Source organism: Haemaphysalis longicornis, unplaced genomic scaffold (assembly GCF_048455015.1).
Source record: "Haemaphysalis longicornis isolate Haplotype H1 unplaced genomic scaffold, Haemaphysalis longicornis Haplotype H1 scaffold_10, whole genome shotgun sequence".
In the NCBI taxonomy this organism is placed as follows: Eukaryota; Metazoa; Arthropoda; class Arachnida; order Ixodida; family Ixodidae; genus Haemaphysalis; species Haemaphysalis longicornis.
This window is the reverse complement of record NW_027526204.1, coordinates 100,174,552-100,191,144: the sequence shown is the minus strand read 5'-3', so window position 1 is coordinate 100,191,144 and position 16,593 is coordinate 100,174,552. Positions and strand designations below refer to the sequence as shown.

Below are 16,593 nucleotides of genomic sequence, written 5' to 3'. Positions count from 1 at the left end.
CCAAGCATGAGGTCAAAGGGCACATCTCAAACAAATATTATCGGCACACGCAGAAATGCAAAAAGACACACAAGGAATATGCTCTTTTATGAGGGGCAAATGGCGACGACGCTTCTCAACGCCGAAGAACTACAACAACTACTTTTGATCCGAGAGGCTGAAGAAGCTGCAGGGGTAGAGGACTCCCAGCTGACGACTGAAAAGAACAGGGAATTCCCACCCCTTCCGCTTGTAGCTTTCTTACAAAGAAATAAAAAGGTTTTTCTCTCTCCCTCTTTCGCATTATCTCTGGTGCGGAAACTCCGAAGTGTCCATTGAGCAATAGTTAACCAACAAACAATAAGTGAAAAAGAGAACTGGCAAACTCACAACTCTAGTGTAAACGAACACACCGACCTCCGCAACAGAAAACTGAGAAACTCCCAGTACCAAACATCGTACTTCGATCAATCTGATGTGTTGTTCGTGAGTGAAACGCCCATAATCACACACCATGCCGAAGTTACCCTTTTCATTAGAGGTTCTACCGAAATCCCAGGTAGCGCCCCAGTTGCGTCACACGAAGGCAACATCGCACTCTTGCCGACATACAACAAACGCAATGGCGACGGTCTCACACGTGTGACTGGTCAAAATACAGCCCTTTTTATCGACAGCCAGATCTCGGTATACTCAACGGGGGGGTACTTTCATTGATACTTCTTCGTATACTGCGCCTTGAATGACCTGACATCCGTCGCGACGACCAATAGGGAGTTTTAGAATAAGGAGCCCCAACGCTCTGGGGTCCCCAAACGTCTTGGGACGCCGTACTGCGCATGCGCACAACCCAAGCCGTCCTTGGGGTTTGGGATTTGCGTTTAGCGCGCACGCTATTTTGCCGAAATAGCGGGCGCCCCAAGGCTGGCCCCAAGAGGAGCTTGCGTTCTTGCATCGGTCTCGCAGCCAGCGAGACCGCGCGTGACCGTAATTTAAGGGAAACTTGCGGCTCGGTTGCTGTTCCACCCGATCAACTACGACGATCTCTGAGCTGAATTTGTATATTTCGTGCGTCGTTCGCAAGAAATGGGTAAAGCAGGCGATCGTGAAGCGTTTTCTGCCCTGGGAAACAGTCCGCGCACACGCCGGCCGCGCCTGCCAGCTCGGGTCAAGCGGTTGGAAGGGGCGCAGACCACGGTAGCGAGAGCTTGTTGAAACTCTTCCAATCAATACGATCGGGGGAAAGAAGTTCAACATGCGAGAAAGTAGATGTTAGTATGGAGAAAAATTGCGCTAGGTATTTTTATCGGCGCTGATTTTAAAAGCGGCGACCAGATATCTTCTGCGATGCTAATCCTACACTGATCGGCCGCAGAGTTTCGGCGGCCCGACCAGTCACCGCGGCGCACGATGCGGCGAGCGGCCGGAGCTAGGATGGCACTACATGAGCGGAAGCATCGAAACAGGCTACGGTGAATGTCTTGGTCACCTACCGCTCAAATGGCAATTATACCGAAAATAAAGTTCCACATGCGAGAAAGGGGATGATAGTGAGGTGAAAAGTTGTGTTGTGGATTGTGATTAGCAGTTGCACAGATAGCGGCGATCAAATATCCACCACGATGCTAAGCCTCAAGTTCCTATCACCCGGGCCGACCGAGAAACGCAAGCCAGTTGCGGGGTGTAGTGGACGCCCCACTTCTAAAACTCGCCGCGCGCGAGTGCGTTGCGTTTGGGTTCCCCTAATTTCTTGGGGCCCTGTTGGGACCGGGCATTCTACCGCAGCTACCAACGTTGTGACTCGCATCCCAGCTTGTCTCCGATGTTGGGAAGCAGCCATCCCGACGCCGTCACCACTCTTCCGACTAGGCATCCGAGCGCAGTCACCGGTGTAGCGGCGTTGCCTCGCTCCGTTAGCTATCGATGCGGCGCAGAGCTGAGAGACGAAGTTCTCGAGCCGACGAAAAGTTGATGCAACTTTATATAGAGCATGCACAAGAATAAGCAAACGTTACATGGCTCGCGCAAAGGCGACAGCAGGTCTCTACTCGGTGGCTCCGAAAAGTGCCACCGAAAAATACCGACGATAAGTGCTTCCGGGCGGGTTTTTATACCCCCAAAGTCCGTTGCGGCCCCGAGAAATTTGAATCGCTCCAATCAGGACTCTTGCTGGTCGAAGTTTGAAACCCGACGAATGGAGGAAAAGCGGTTGCATCAGCCGAGCCGCCTTGGTGGGGAAGAGAAAGCGATGCCGTCATCGTCTCAGCGAAGCCGCCTCATGGCGAGTAGCGGCATGTCGTTTGCCAGTCGTTCACCCGATGCGTGATTCGGCCGAGCCGCCGCGACGAAAAAGGAGAGGCGACTTTGCGGTGGTGCAAGTTTGGGCCTGTCGGCCGCGGGCGGTTTGGTCTGGTTTGGACGAGGCCTGAATCGGCCCCGCTGTCGGCGCGTCGCCCCGTGAAACGAATTTTGGCAGGGCGCTCTGGCACAACAGCCTCCAACGCCGGCTTCTCCTATTCTAAAACTGCCTAATTCAGTCCGCGGTGGCCGTACGCGCTGGGACAATCCCAAAAAAGGGAAAGCTTCCACAATCGCACCTCGCGCCCCTCCCACGCTACCACAGGCCCGTCGACTCCAAACACAAAATAAATCCTCAAAGCAACACAAACCGAGAACCACGAAGACGCTGCGCGCGAGTGCTTCAGCTCGCGATAATTTATTGCATGGAACGGCCTCAAAATCGTTCGTTTCAGTTTCCAGCGCTTTCACACCAGCAAGGCGCATATGAAAGAATCCCGGAATGACCTCACCGCTTTGTGCGGATGCCAAAACACTACTGAGGCAGGTGGGTGGTGGTGGTGGTAAAAACATTTATTATGTATGTTAATGAAAATACATGAGAGGTATGCAGGGACCACTCCTTGGGGGCGTTGTTTCGACCGCGCCGCCGCCGGAGCTGAACGGCTGAGCTGGCTGAAGGTGCTAGGCCTAACATTGCGGCGGAAATTCTATGACCGCTTTCAATAAAAGTCTTTATGGCGACTTCTGTTGCGATTCTGGGCTATATTATCGCTTTCTTTCCAGTGTGTGAAACTTTATTTTTCCAACAGTGCCTTTCTGGGCAGCGGTTATGCCTGTAGCTCTGACTACGTGTACTCGTTTGTGAATGCGCCGGGCACACGCTCGCCGCTCGCGGGGCCACGCGTGTGAAGTTACGTCGTGAGTTCTTGACGAGCAGTGGCCGCATCACTTCTTTTGGCTACCATGGGATGATGTCACGCCAGTGGCGTAGCCAGGGGGGGGGGGGTTGGGGGGTTCAACCCCCCCCCCCCCGAAATTTTCACTGAACCCCACCCCCCTCCTCACTCCGTAGTTTTTAAGGAACCATATTCGGCCCACAGCGCCGCGCATATATGTACCTTATTTTCACCAAATTGGCAAACTAGGCTCGTGGCAAGGGAAAATTATGAATGACGGCGATATTCTTGCGACTTTCGGGGCCCCCGATTCCTGAACGAAAAAAAAAAAGACTGGAAGCAAAGTGCTCCCTTCCGCGGCGCGTTTCGCCCCTCTAGCCCGACTAGTCCACTCGGTACAAGCCTTGTTGATCGGCCAACACGGGCCTGGGAAAAATTCCTTGCAAGGTCTCTGCCGGGGTTTCGGTGGATGAGTCACCTGAAGGCACGCGGCGTAACCAGGGGGGCTGACCGGGCTTCAGCCCCCACCACCTCCCCGAAAATTTTCCGGCCCGCGCCGTGCTGCCTGTTATGCTTAAAGCCCTATAAATACAGGGGCTTTAGATATGCCTAGTACGTCGCCTGTGAACAAAGGCGCACAACCTTCGGACGTGCCACTATTGAAAGCATTCACGACTCAATACCACTCCTAACGCCCGCATCAGGATAATTGCGGAGGGGTGCAGCTCCAAAAGCGATGGCGCCTTCGGGTAAGCTCAGCCCACGGGACGCTAAAGGCGTGCGTTGTGTCCCTTTGTGTGAGGCATGTCGCCACACAAAGAATAATTGGCCTGCTGAGTCGTTCTCAGCAGAGGAGATTGACTCATCACGGTATAGCTGGGGAAGCAAGGAAACTGGAAGCGTAGAAAAAGGAAGACAGGCGGGTGAGGGAAAATATCTTTGTGTGTGTAAGCAGAACCACGTGCAAGCGGCGGTGGCAGAGAGTCAATACTTCTGCAAAGGGCTGGTGACCGTCGTGCCTTCTCGTTTAGGATTAAGTCGGGAACTCGGGCGGCGAGCCGAAGCGTGCCTCAGCACCGTTTTCGGAAGGGGACACGCAGTGCGCGCAAGCTGAGACCAAGGAATTATCCCATGTCAACACCCTCCCTGGCTCCACAGAAACGTGAAAACGAAAGAAGGAAGGGAGGACGCACGGAAGAAGGGCATACTTTGCCGCATCCAGCTAAAGCACACATTTCGCCCAATACCCTGACCCATCGCTTTCTTCAGTTAACTTGAGCCCCGTTTACAATGACCCGACGAGGGCGCGTTGAGTCGACATAAACAGGTTTTTTGGACTCGACACCCCCCTGTATAAGCGGACGGGGTGGGTCAGAGAGCCGTCCCGGCGAGTCCAGTCAACTCGGAGGCAGGGGGTGGGTTAGCTCGCTCGTCGGGCTGAGTCGGCCGGACGCGGGGAGCAGAATACCGTATTTTGCGCGGTTCTAACGCACCCCCAATCGTAACGCGCGGGTAAGTTCGCACAGGAAAATTCGAAAAAAAAAAATGTGACACTGACGGTACTGCGCAGATGGAAAAGACATGACACCATGTACCTGGAAGAGGGAGATTTTATTTGGCGTATGCAGCTCTGGAAGCCAAAAATGAATTGTGCTTCAAAAGGGTGCTTATCCAGCTGCTGCTGGAAATAAAGTTATCGCGGGGAACACTGAAGCTGCTTGCGATTTCAAGTGCCTTGATCTTCATAATTCTAAGCGTTAGGGGCTAAGCAGAAGCACAAAAAAATGTGCAACAGCTGACCAGGGTATGCGGCATGCCATTGAGGAAACAGTGCGCTGAAATTCACTCACGTGGTGTTGACGGATTGTTTTTATTGGATTGAGTTGGATTTTGCGGGTACTTCGTGTCCGTTGCGCATGGCAATGCTGCTGGCCGCTTTAAAGCCTATTTCGGTTTTGAGTCCGATTGTAACGCGCACACAAATATTAAGCTACCTTCTAGCAAAAAAGGGTGCGCGTTACAATCGTGAAAATACGGTAGCCCCTTTTCCGGGAACCCCGCCGCTCCCCTCACCTCGATTCTTTGGACGGGGTTCATATAAACTCGGACGCGTCGAGGTGAGCTGAACCCGCCACTCAACTCAACTCGCCCCCGTCGCGTCCATGTACACGGGGCTCTGCAGACGGCGGTCGCGACAGTAACAAATACCCGATGGCCATGTTCGACCTCGGTCACAACTAAAGCCGCTCCATTGCATCCACGGTCGCTTTTTCCCTGGGCAGCGGCTGCCCAGAGCAGTATATTCAGGGACCGGAGTCACAACGGCGATATGACAGAACGGCGCAAGGACAGCGGCGCCCTGGCTTTACGAAGTGCCAACGCACAACAGAGACCCCAATTGTAAGTCATTTTCTTCCCCTGACCATTGATTTATCCTTGCGTTATCCCTGCAGTCCTTTAAGATTTAAATAATCAATTCCTAATATTACACGATGTCACAGTACCTTTATGCCTGCGAGCCAAAATATTTGTATCTCGTTTTATTTCAAATGCAATATTTGCGTTTGAATAGGTTGTTGAAAGGAGCGCCCACGATGAAGCGGATAGGTAACTGAACGAGGGAAAACGTAAATTCAACTCGTATCCGCCTGAATATCCATGATGCACAAAGTTGGCGAGGGTTACTCAGGGACAGCTTTACGTACATGAAGAGTTACCGCTGTCCATGAAGTACACGAAGAGTTAAAGTACATGAAGAGTCAGAATATATATTTGTTCTCGCTGCAGTTCTAGTAGTTTGCTTCATTTATAAGCATGCGGCTCCATGTAACGTAGCCGCTGTTGCATGGTGTGCCCGTCATCGCGACTTTTGTTGCCCCGTTACATACCGACGCGTGCATCCACTGCTACACCCAATTTTAAAACCATCATAGCAGTGCGCGCAAGTGAAGGGCCTTCGTATACTGGTGGCGAAGAAACGAACGTGCCGTTCTAGAAGAATTTTCCTTGCCCTCTTTCTGGCCTTTCTTTGAAGTTTTGTGGGCTCAAGAGTATCGTTCTTTCAATGCTCAATCGATTTGGCATAACGGACGGATGTAGTCATTTAAAAAAAACAGGCTACAGACCACAAGAACACCCGCAAACTTCCGCGCTATACGGGTGCGCGCTGATGTGATTCTGCCTGGATTTTGAGCAACAGTCAGCATTACTTAAGTAACCAAAATGACCGAGAAATCATCACCGTAAACAGGAATTATCTCCGCCAATATATTATGTCGTAGCCGGAAACCATGCTTCAGTTTGAACATCACGGTCGCTGTCAACCAAGCGATCGAGTGCCTAACGCTACTAATACTGTCCGTTTCGGGCTGAAACACGGTAGTCTGTAGCATTTATGTACGCGGGGCCATGCCCTTACGCATGTTTTCTTGGTGCACTGCAGGCAACAAAATGCTAACTTGTTTCGAGCATCGACCCACGCCCGAAGGTCATGCTGGCTCTGTACAACATGCTCCGTTTTCTGGTGGACCAAGGAGCTTCCCAACATAGTTTCCATTTCCCGTGTCGCTAACGAAAACTACAAAATTCCTATGCGCCCTATACATTCCCGCCCATGCTGTTTTATCGTTTAGCTTTAAAACCGACAGTGTGTACTCGGCTGAACTAAGCAGCGCACGCGTCTTCTAAAAAGTATGTTCTTTCATTGATGTTTCAAACCAGAATGGTAGGACCTCATTATAATTCTTCCCTCAGATCTCACGACGAAATTTCACACGCAGCAAGATCTTGCTCAACTTGCGTAGAACATGACCAACTGCAACACTATGTTCGGACAACGCCGTCTTTGCATTAACATTTCTTCTTGCTAAATTTAAAGTTCTATATAGCATTTAATAGCGAAATTTCCAGTGACTTGCTCTACCTTATCCAGGAGTGGTACCTACAACTAAAGGGGATGGCCGCCCCAGAAAAGTTGCTGGATAGCAACCGCCTTCAGGCAGACTATAGGGCAATTAGGCACGAAGCATTGAAAACTTGACAGAGAATAATGCAAGCATTTTAAAACACCACGGGGGAGCTTATTACAGCAGAGTCTACAGTTGGGCTGTACGGAAATGTTAACCAGATTGATGTTGTTACAAAGCACCAGATTCTCATGTCCGCCCAGCGTCTCTGGAAGCTACGAGGTGGACTGCGTCACAGAATCAAAACAGAAGCGAAAATTTCAACTGACAAGGCTTGACAATACCGACGGCTGAATTATTCCGCTTTGCGTGAGGGCTTAGTCCTACCATGTTCGTGCAATCAGACCAGCGCTACACATAACGTAAGTGCATAGATTCGATGTGGGCTGCACAAAATGAGCTCCATTGGCCTTACACTGAAAGCTGCTGTACGGGCGTAAAATGCTCATATACAAAAAATTTTCTTCCGCATTTTGGACAACAGCAACTAAAAAAAATCATCCTTAAGGCCTAGCCGTTTTATTGCGGATGTCGCACTCATCATACCACACACTTTAATATAAAGCAAGTAATCACATGAAACTATGGTCATTCAATGCAATATGTCTGCACAAGGTGCCCGTGCGTGCAGTATACGTCCCGTATCACTGGCGCAGATTTGCACCACGTTGTCTGCGGATTTTTTCCCCGTTTACAACTTCACTGGCACTAAAATACCATCATAATCAACACCAATATCTGAGCGAGACCTTACACAGCCCATTTGAAGACAGAATACAACCTTGTTAAATTTAAAAAAACTAGCCTTTGGTGACTGAGCTCCATTCCAGTCACAGAAGACGTTTTTCAACCGAAGCAAAGCAACACATATAAAAAATTTGCAAATTTCGTGCTGCAGAGACGTAATATCGGCAGCAGTGATGTAGTTTAGGCCAGCACTAAGACGTAGTTATGAGTGTGTTAGCAGCAAGTTAAAATTAAAATGATAGGATCAATTGAACTAGAGGGCCTTCAACATTCGCGCGATCATGTTTTGTGGCGGTGGTTTAGGTCGTTGGGCGCCAATCGTACCAAAAGGATCCTGTGACGTCATAGAGAAATTGCCATAAAGTGGCTGGGGATTCGCCACTGCTTCTTAGGTTTTCTTTAATATCTCGACTATCCCTTTGAAGCTTGCGATAAGATTGGTCTCATTGCTATCCGGACAATGGAGTCTATTTAATGAACCAACCATGTATTTTGTCTTAGCCCTTAGGTACGCTTACAAACTACAGCGATTTTTGTTCTGTCGGGGGGGGGGGGGGGGCTTGAGAACAACTTTAACCCCCCCCCCCCCCCCGGAAAAAAATCCTGGCTACGCGCCTGTGTCACGCTGATGTCCATTTTCTGACTTCCGCTATGCGTGCTGTTCCTTTAGTGCGATAAATAAGATCTTATTAAGGTATGTTCTTCGCGTCCCAGGCCGGTCATATTTCAGCCAGGGTATTCTCTTGAGCAAAGGAAGCTAACTGTGCAATATTATTACGCCGAAAATTGGTGTCAGTACTCCTTTAAGTACTTAGGCCAGATATTAACGAAAACATGCCAGCCGTTTTTTTTTTTTGCATAGAATTTCTGACTACCCTAATGACTACCATAAATTCACCGCAATAGACATGGCTGTGGAATGCGTTGGTGCGCCTTGTCTTGTCTTATTGCACAACTTCAAGAAGTTAACACACTGTCAATTCTGTTTTAATTTCGTTTTTGCATCCCTGGTGGTGTATACCAGAACATTCGGACGCACAATCGATGTTTCTTATCTTTTCGGATGAAGGCAATGTTCTTGATGCCATAATGTACTTGGCCGAGTTACCAAAGTCCAGTTGCTTCGAATCACGGAAGCTAGGAATTTCTTTTCAGGGTCCTTTTAGCGGCTCTATAAAAGCCTGTGAGGAAATGTGGCCTAGAAATAGGACCGGCAAGTGGTTGCAGCACCTTCGTTATAGGCCTGCTACCACCACAACCTGGAGGGATTGCTGCTTGCTTAGTACAGCATGTTGTTGGGCTAGTTGGTGCAGCATTATGACAGTAGAAAAAACTGCGCGTAAAAGACAGGACCGTGACAAGTAGACAGGACAAGCGCAGTCCTGTCTACTTGTCACGGTCCTGTCTTTTACGCGCAGTTTTTTCTACTGTCATATTGCTGCTTGCATTCCTGTAGCAAAACAATCCGCAAAACAACTTCCACGTAAAGCGCTCTCAGCCACGCGCGGACGCACGCGCTCTCAACAGGGTGTTCGAGCCGCCTGTGTAGAGAAGCTTTTGCAGTATAAGAGATTTTAGGACAAAATACTGCAGTGACAATCAGCGAACTCAAATATCTATTGCCCGCCTCTGGCTCGGTACAACATTTCGAATTTTGAATTGGCACTGAAACTACTTTCGCAATGGAACGAGTGTTCTGCTATCGAAACTTCTTTTGGCGTTCCCTTTGCCCTTTTCCCACTTCTTGTTGCATGGACTACGCTTCGCTTGTACAAAACCGATGCCCTGAACCAAGAACAAAAAATTCTGGTTATGATTCTGAATGTCTGGTTTAACGCGCGAACATAACGCAGGCTACGAGGCGCCCCGTAGTGGAGGGCCCCGGATAAATTTTGACCGCCTGGGGATATTTAACGTGCGCCGAAACCTGGTACACACGGACGTTTTTGCTTCAATGTGTACGAGATTTTGGCGCACGTTAAAGATCTCCAGGTGGGAAATAGGTGATTTCGGCGACCGTTAAATATCCCCAAGTGGTCAAAATTGATCTCGAGCCATCCACTGTGGCGCGTCTCATCGCCTGCGTTGCGTCGGCGCGTTAAACCCTACAATGAGCATCAATTTCTTCCTATTGGTTCAGGGCATCGGTTTTCTACACGCGAAGCGGAGTCTGTGCAATAATACAAGAAAAAAAATTGGTCAGCCTGCAGTGGAAATGCGGAGACTGAGGAAACAGGGGAGCCTTTATTGTCGTCTCTCTCAACTAGGAGAACACCTGCACATCAGAGATTAAGTCATCACTGCAGGCGCAGCCAATCCCCGACACGCATTTCCCCACCCGAACATTTGCGCCGCGATGCGCCCCTCGAACGTTTAAGCCTAGTTTTTTTCACCCTCTCCACTTCGCTGCGACAATGTCGAAGCGAGCCCGGCACGGCTGGAATCGAAGCTTAAACAGCTCCGCTCTTAAAAACACAGCTTCAGTGGTAGGGGGAAGTGGGCGTCTCTTTCCTCCGGTATCCCACCCGTCACGCGGGTTTGATTCTAACTATTTCTGCCAGATCCTATTATTTCTACACTGAGGCGCGGTACTACACATAAGCACGTGTAGGCTTTCAACTTTGCCGGGGCGCATGAAATGGAGCAATCTCTCGGCCCGATTGCTCCTTCACAGCCCCTGCAACAAGGGAAGGGCAAATTCGGTGCTCCAATCCTCTTGCAAGACTGCCGAAAGTGCGACATTTCTTACTTCCAGCATTGCACCCACCTTGCTGAGCCAGCAGCCACATAACTTTGATATATTGGTGCGCCGTCCTTTCACCAGGTAATTACAGGAAGGGAGCGTTTATATCATTTTGATAAATCTGAACGGAACAAAAAAGTGCGCGAGAGATTGCGACATCGATGGTATGTAAAGGGGAAAAGCAGCCAATTGTACTTATCACACCTTATCAACAACGCCATGTTCGAACCGGTAAGCGCTATTTCTTTCTTCGGTTCAGTTCCGGTACTGGTTCAGCGGGTCAAAAAATAATGGTTAGGGTTCAATTCCGGTTTTCGGTTCGGTTCAGTTCCGGTTCAACCTCCTGGTCAGAAGTTGTGCAGAACAAACAGTGCGCTGGTAATTAGAATAGGAAAAAAAAACATGATTCCGTCAATTGGCTGCGTTCTGATTTAAAATTAACCGCGCAATCGGACTGGTGACACTTAGTAACTGCTGTAATACACGGGACCACCGGACGAGGTTGACTATTCACTTACCTGAGAAGTGTTGACTGTATTTCTTTTTTCGGAACATAATGCGCGGGAAGCAATGAAACAGCTATAACACAAGAAAGCGCGGAAACGTTGGAAGAGCGCGGAGTTGCGCCGTTCCCTCCAGCCTGTTTGTTCGGCATGTGTGTACCTGCTGACTACTGACTGGCACGTTCGCTTACAAAAAAAAGTGCTGCCTACGTTTTCAAGTTTACCATACACGGATAAATTTCTGATAAATAGAGATGAGATGCTAACAATTGTCGCCTGCGGCCGATTTACGTGAACTGCAGCCTGACGGCTTCCCCAATTGATCCCCCAACGCTCATTTCTTGCGATTTTCGTACAACCATTTTGCCCCAGACTTTTGTTCCTTCATCGCTTCGTCAAGCTAAGTGCCATTCAAAGCTTCCAAACCCGCCATTTGGTAGCCGCCCTGTTGCCTGGATGAATGAAAATGCCTATTCTCAGTTGGACATTAACAGAGAAAACTTAGAGCAAAGTGTAAAATAGAGGAAAGTGACGCAAAGAAGTAGCAACACCTGAAGAAGGCCACTCCTCCCATAAAACTGGCAGTTTCGTTATATTGTAAACGAGAATCAGTTCAGAACCAGTTCAGAATCAGTTCAGAACCAGTTCAGAACCGAATCAGTTCAGAATGAGTTCAGAAACGAATCAGTTCAGAACCGCGCAGCCCGCTTCATCACTTCTAAATATGACTGGCATCTCAGCGTCACCGACATAAAAGCATCCCTCTCCCTCCCTTCTCTGACAATTAGACGTGAAATCGGACAGATATGCCTCTTCCACAAACTGTATTATCACTTTCACCATCTCCGTACTTCCCTCCTGCTCACACCGTCCCGTTACTCACGCCGTCTGTTCAATTCCATGAGCATACAACGATTGCATGGTTCATCTAACGCATTCGATATGTCATTCCTACCACGTGCCATCGAAGAGTGGAACAAGCTGCCAGACTCTGTTGTCCGTGAACGCAATCCGACGAAATTCAAAGAATTATTGTTATCTCACCTTAGACTTTAATTTTATATAATCCCCAAGACTTGCCGCTGCTGCCTTTTTTAGTTTATTATTATTTTGGTTGTTAAATTCTCCAATTAGATTTGTTGTTGTATAAATTGTCTAATGAACCATGTACCCAACCGTATTTTTCTTGTACCACATATGCACTACTGATGACTCTGCCCCCCCCCTTATGTAATACCCCTCTGGGGTCCTTAAGGGTTTAATAAATGATGATGATGATGACGAGAAATGCGCACAAATCATAAAGACTCTTGGCCGACTTAGCAAAATATAAAATTTATTATGAAATCCAGCAAGTGTTATCTCTACAAAACAATTATTTAAGACGGCCGTAGCAGAACAACAAACGATATTTACAAGGGTGCAAAGCCACGGAAATGGGACAGGAAGGAATAATTTGAAGCAATGAAAAAAACGAAAACTCTTTACATAATAAGCTTGAATACGCGGTAACGGGACTGAACGTATAAAGAGAATCGTGCCTTTAAAACCAAAAGGTAAAAATGGAAAGAAAATGAGACAATGTAGATGCCAAGACTCATTTCATCGAATTGATCCGTTGCTTTTTTGTCTCCCTAGGTTAGTCGGTTCATTTGCTGCATTTCTTGTGTGTTTCCTTTTGATAGGGACAGAAGGCTCCAATGTAATTGTAAAGTATGGGACAATGGAAATGTTCTGGTCTCAAAACCATTGTCCTGCCCGCGTTTAATTATTCCATTAAAATCCTACAATTTCCAGCAAAAAAAAAAAAAAAAAAAACGTGCACAACCCACCCCACAGAGTGCCGGCTTAACCCCCACCGTTTTCCTCTATTAAAAGTTTACTCGCTCCTCTCTCTCAGAGCATGCATTCAAAACAAACAGCAGTCCTGTGCCCTTTATAAGCGTGCGACATGGCAAAAATGTCGGGAAACACTTTGGCTGCTCATAGCCGTCCCATGGGATTGTGAGGTTTCCTAACAATGCACGATTGAAACAAGGTCATTTTTCGATGGTTTATTTTTTGAGCAGTTAATTTTTGTTTCCCTTATAATCAGTCCTTAAAAACCCATTTCATAGAAATGTGTGGCAGTTTTAGTCATGACTTCCGGCGGTACACGTGACATTAAAGAAACGTACGACTTAGAGCCCATGCGCGCATCCGCAGGCCGTTATGAATTGCTATTATCTGACAGCTTCATTTTTACCAAGAAGATCAACGGCTTCTTGCAAGGATCACTGTCAAAATATGGCGGAGGTAGTTCGCGGATACACCGAAGAAAGTGGCCTTGCCGAAGATATATGTCAATATTTGGTACTGCGAGCGCACCACGGTAGATAACATCTTCCAACGACAGGGCGCATACATGGGACGACGGAAGCGGCTCTATATCGGGCAAGCACCACCTGCCAGGCTTAGTTAACTTTGCGGATACACACGCGAATGCAGCCTTGTGTGGCTTCCAAAACTGAATTTCCACATTGGTGACTTCACCCCGAATTATAGGTGTATATGTATCTACAGTTCCAGTACCCATGTGTGGCCAATTGTCCCAATAGTAAGAATACACAAGAACAAGAAGGTTCTCAGCCGGGCCTGTGGAAACAAGTTCGGTGAGTGTCCCAAACGTGGGCCTTTCGACAATATTGGCTGGGAAGCTCGCTGAACTGGACGCTCTTTGCGTGTTTTGGAATAGATCACAGAGTGTCTGAACCACTTCTTGCAGCTTTTCCTCAACAACACCCGCTTCACGATGTTCCGTGCTGCGTGAAAGTTCCACACCCATTTTGTTCACCGCTTCAACCAGATTATTTACTCCAGCTTCTATTGATGCAAGGCAGTCCTGGTGCGGGGAAGGGACGTTATCCAGTGGCAATGCACCGTCCCTTGACGAAGCAGCTTCCTCTCGGGCGGCTCCGGGTGGTGGTGGTGATGGCAATGCAGAGCACCCTTCTTTGCAATGCTGTGGCACGTCCTTGCGCAGGACAGCATCGTGGCAACGGGGACAGGTAATGGCGTGGAAACTGCATTCTTTCTCGAAGTGCTCAAGAAGCTTTTCGGCTGGGCCCACGAAATCGCAGCCGTTCTCCATGTTCCAGCAGAAAACCTTGTACGAAAACAATAATACAGCAGTATAAGTTATGTAACATAGAAATATCGACAAATACTCAGTCGAATGAGGACAAAGCCCTATACAAACTGAAACACAGGCGCAACAATTTCTATGCGTAGGCATTCATTGTCGAATATTTCAAAACACCAATCATGTGATGCCCTGCACATGTAGAAAAATGCACATCTGTCGAAATTGACACATTACAGATTTACAAAATGTATATCGAGATATTTAGAAGAACAAAACAGAACATGAAGATCCGCAGAGTAGCAATGGGCTTCCATCCGAATGCATTCTTGAAATTTCCTTACAATTTTTATGGACTATCGGACGGTAGATAAGGTCATACCTACATTTTTACAGGAGCTCCTATCACGTATTGGCCAATCCCCCCTGCGCATTCACGCAATTCTCAGAAAATCCGACTACACAATGGCAGCGAAGTTCTAGGCAGTGGCGGTCCTATCCGCATGCCATTTTTGTGTGCCCTAAACAAATGTCCTGGGTCAGCGCTCTTACCCTGCATTGCCGGGTTCATGAGGTATTCTTCTCTGAGCAGCGCGCGTTCGATCTGTTGCACCCACGCAGCCCATGGCGCACTAGCCAGGGACAGGAACCTAACATCTACTCTTTAAAAAAGACTAATATAAGCTTTTTTATTTCCGGGAACGTTTCGCCTCTTCAGGAAGCGTTTCGCATATGTACCTGACATCAACGCTCATAGGATGAGACTACGAAGTTCCTTTTCAGAACGAAGACGTTTGGATCGTGTATTGCCGTAGTGCGAAGCGGCTTCATTTTGTCGCGTTTGTTTTGGGGGTAATCCTCGTCTAGCTGCCGATATCGGGAAATATTTACGGTATGACGATAATTCGCTCGCTATTCTTGAATGTACCGGGGTAGGTTATGATCAACAGATATCGAGCTTACTGTAAACTTCCGAAAAATATTTGGATCATGAATAAGATGCCCCCTTGGGCGAAATTTGAGCGGAGCACAAACTGAAGAGTATTCTCGGCGACAGCGCATAGCTGCTGCTGCTTCGACGGCGCGCACCTCACTATTCTGGCGTCGGCGGCGCTGAGGCTCTGGTCGCGTCACCAGGTGATCGCGTCACCAGGGCACGCGCGATGATGCGCGCTACTCTGGCGAACAGCCGAGAACGCGCACCTGCGCTGTAGCCCGGTTGTGTCTGGCTTTACCTCGTAGTTGTCTGGTAGCGCGTCGCTCCGCGGCAGCGGTGCGCGCCTCGCAGGGCACCCTCACCCTACTACCCTCTTTCGCACACTTTCTCCATAACTTCCTCCGGTGCTTTACTCCTCGCTCTATCTTGGCTGCCCTTGTTTTCTCGGCTACAACGAGACAATTGAATGATTGATTATGAAGTTTAACGCGTTGTACATAGTGGAGGGCTCCGGATGACTGCTGGCCACCTGAGGATCTTTAACGTGTGCCCAAATGTCGAACACACGGGTGTGTTCGCCTCCGTTTATGGCGGCAACCGAACCCGCGTCCTCGGGCTCAGCAGTATGACGCCTTAGCCACTGAGCCACCGCGGTGGGTGCTACAACCACGGCGATGGTGAGGGATGACGCAAAATCTACGAAGCGGGCGCTTAAAACACTTTCGTGACCGTGTAAAAATCGGTTGTTCTTTGGTAGAGTAGGAAATAGTTTAAAGCAAAGCTTTCTACCTTTCCTAGCCAACGGTTCTTTCGTGGCCTGCGGGTCAAGAAACTCCAAACGCGGCTGCGGAGGGAAGGGTGGCTTTAACTCACGGGGCACACTGTAGATGGCGCGGCGAATTTACCCAGCGTTCCCCGCGGCTCACGCCGGCAGCGCATCGCCGCGACCGGGCTTTGTCGTCTGTATACTATATCGTCTGCTTTAGCAAGGGTTGTTTTGGGCCTGTTTAGGCACAGCTTAGCGTCCATTGTGCGCTTCCTTCGCACGGCTGGATTGAATTGTTCGACAGCACCTCCTGGGCAACACGGACACAACGGAATTAAGTGGTCGTACGGCAAAGATACGTTGAAGATTGGTTTGCACAGCATGAAAACAACATGCACGGACCACATACAGACATCTGGCCGCTAAAGAAACACTACCTACTGCGCCCTGCTTGCCACGAATGGTACCCCGTTTTCTAAATTGGGGAATACCAATTCGGTTGTGTTTTAAGGGGTATTACAAAATGCGAAAGAGCAACTGGTTCTGATAAAAAGCGATTGTGAGTTCCCTCAGCTTTCTCGTAATTCTCAAACTTACTGAACTAGTTAGTTTAAATTGGTATAAATGGGAATCAC

At 48.6% G+C, this 16,593-nt stretch overlaps 1 protein-coding gene across 2 annotated transcripts in view; it reads right to left on the bottom strand.

The window, feature by feature from the left end:
* Nucleotides 1–12,463: 12,463 nt before the first annotated feature.
* Nucleotides 12,464–16,593, bottom strand: part of LOC144158954 (uncharacterized) — a 76,726-nt gene continuing 72,596 nt past the window's right edge. The window contains exon 2 of one of the 2 annotated variants that reach the window (XM_077690167.1): nucleotides 12,464–14,279. In XM_077690167.1, the coding sequence (XP_077546293.1) occupies nucleotides 13,344–14,279 (936 nt within the window). In that variant the 3' untranslated portion in view covers nucleotides 12,464–13,343. The remainder of the gene's footprint in view (nucleotides 14,280–16,593) is intronic. The other variant, XM_077690169.1, reaches the window with a different exon arrangement.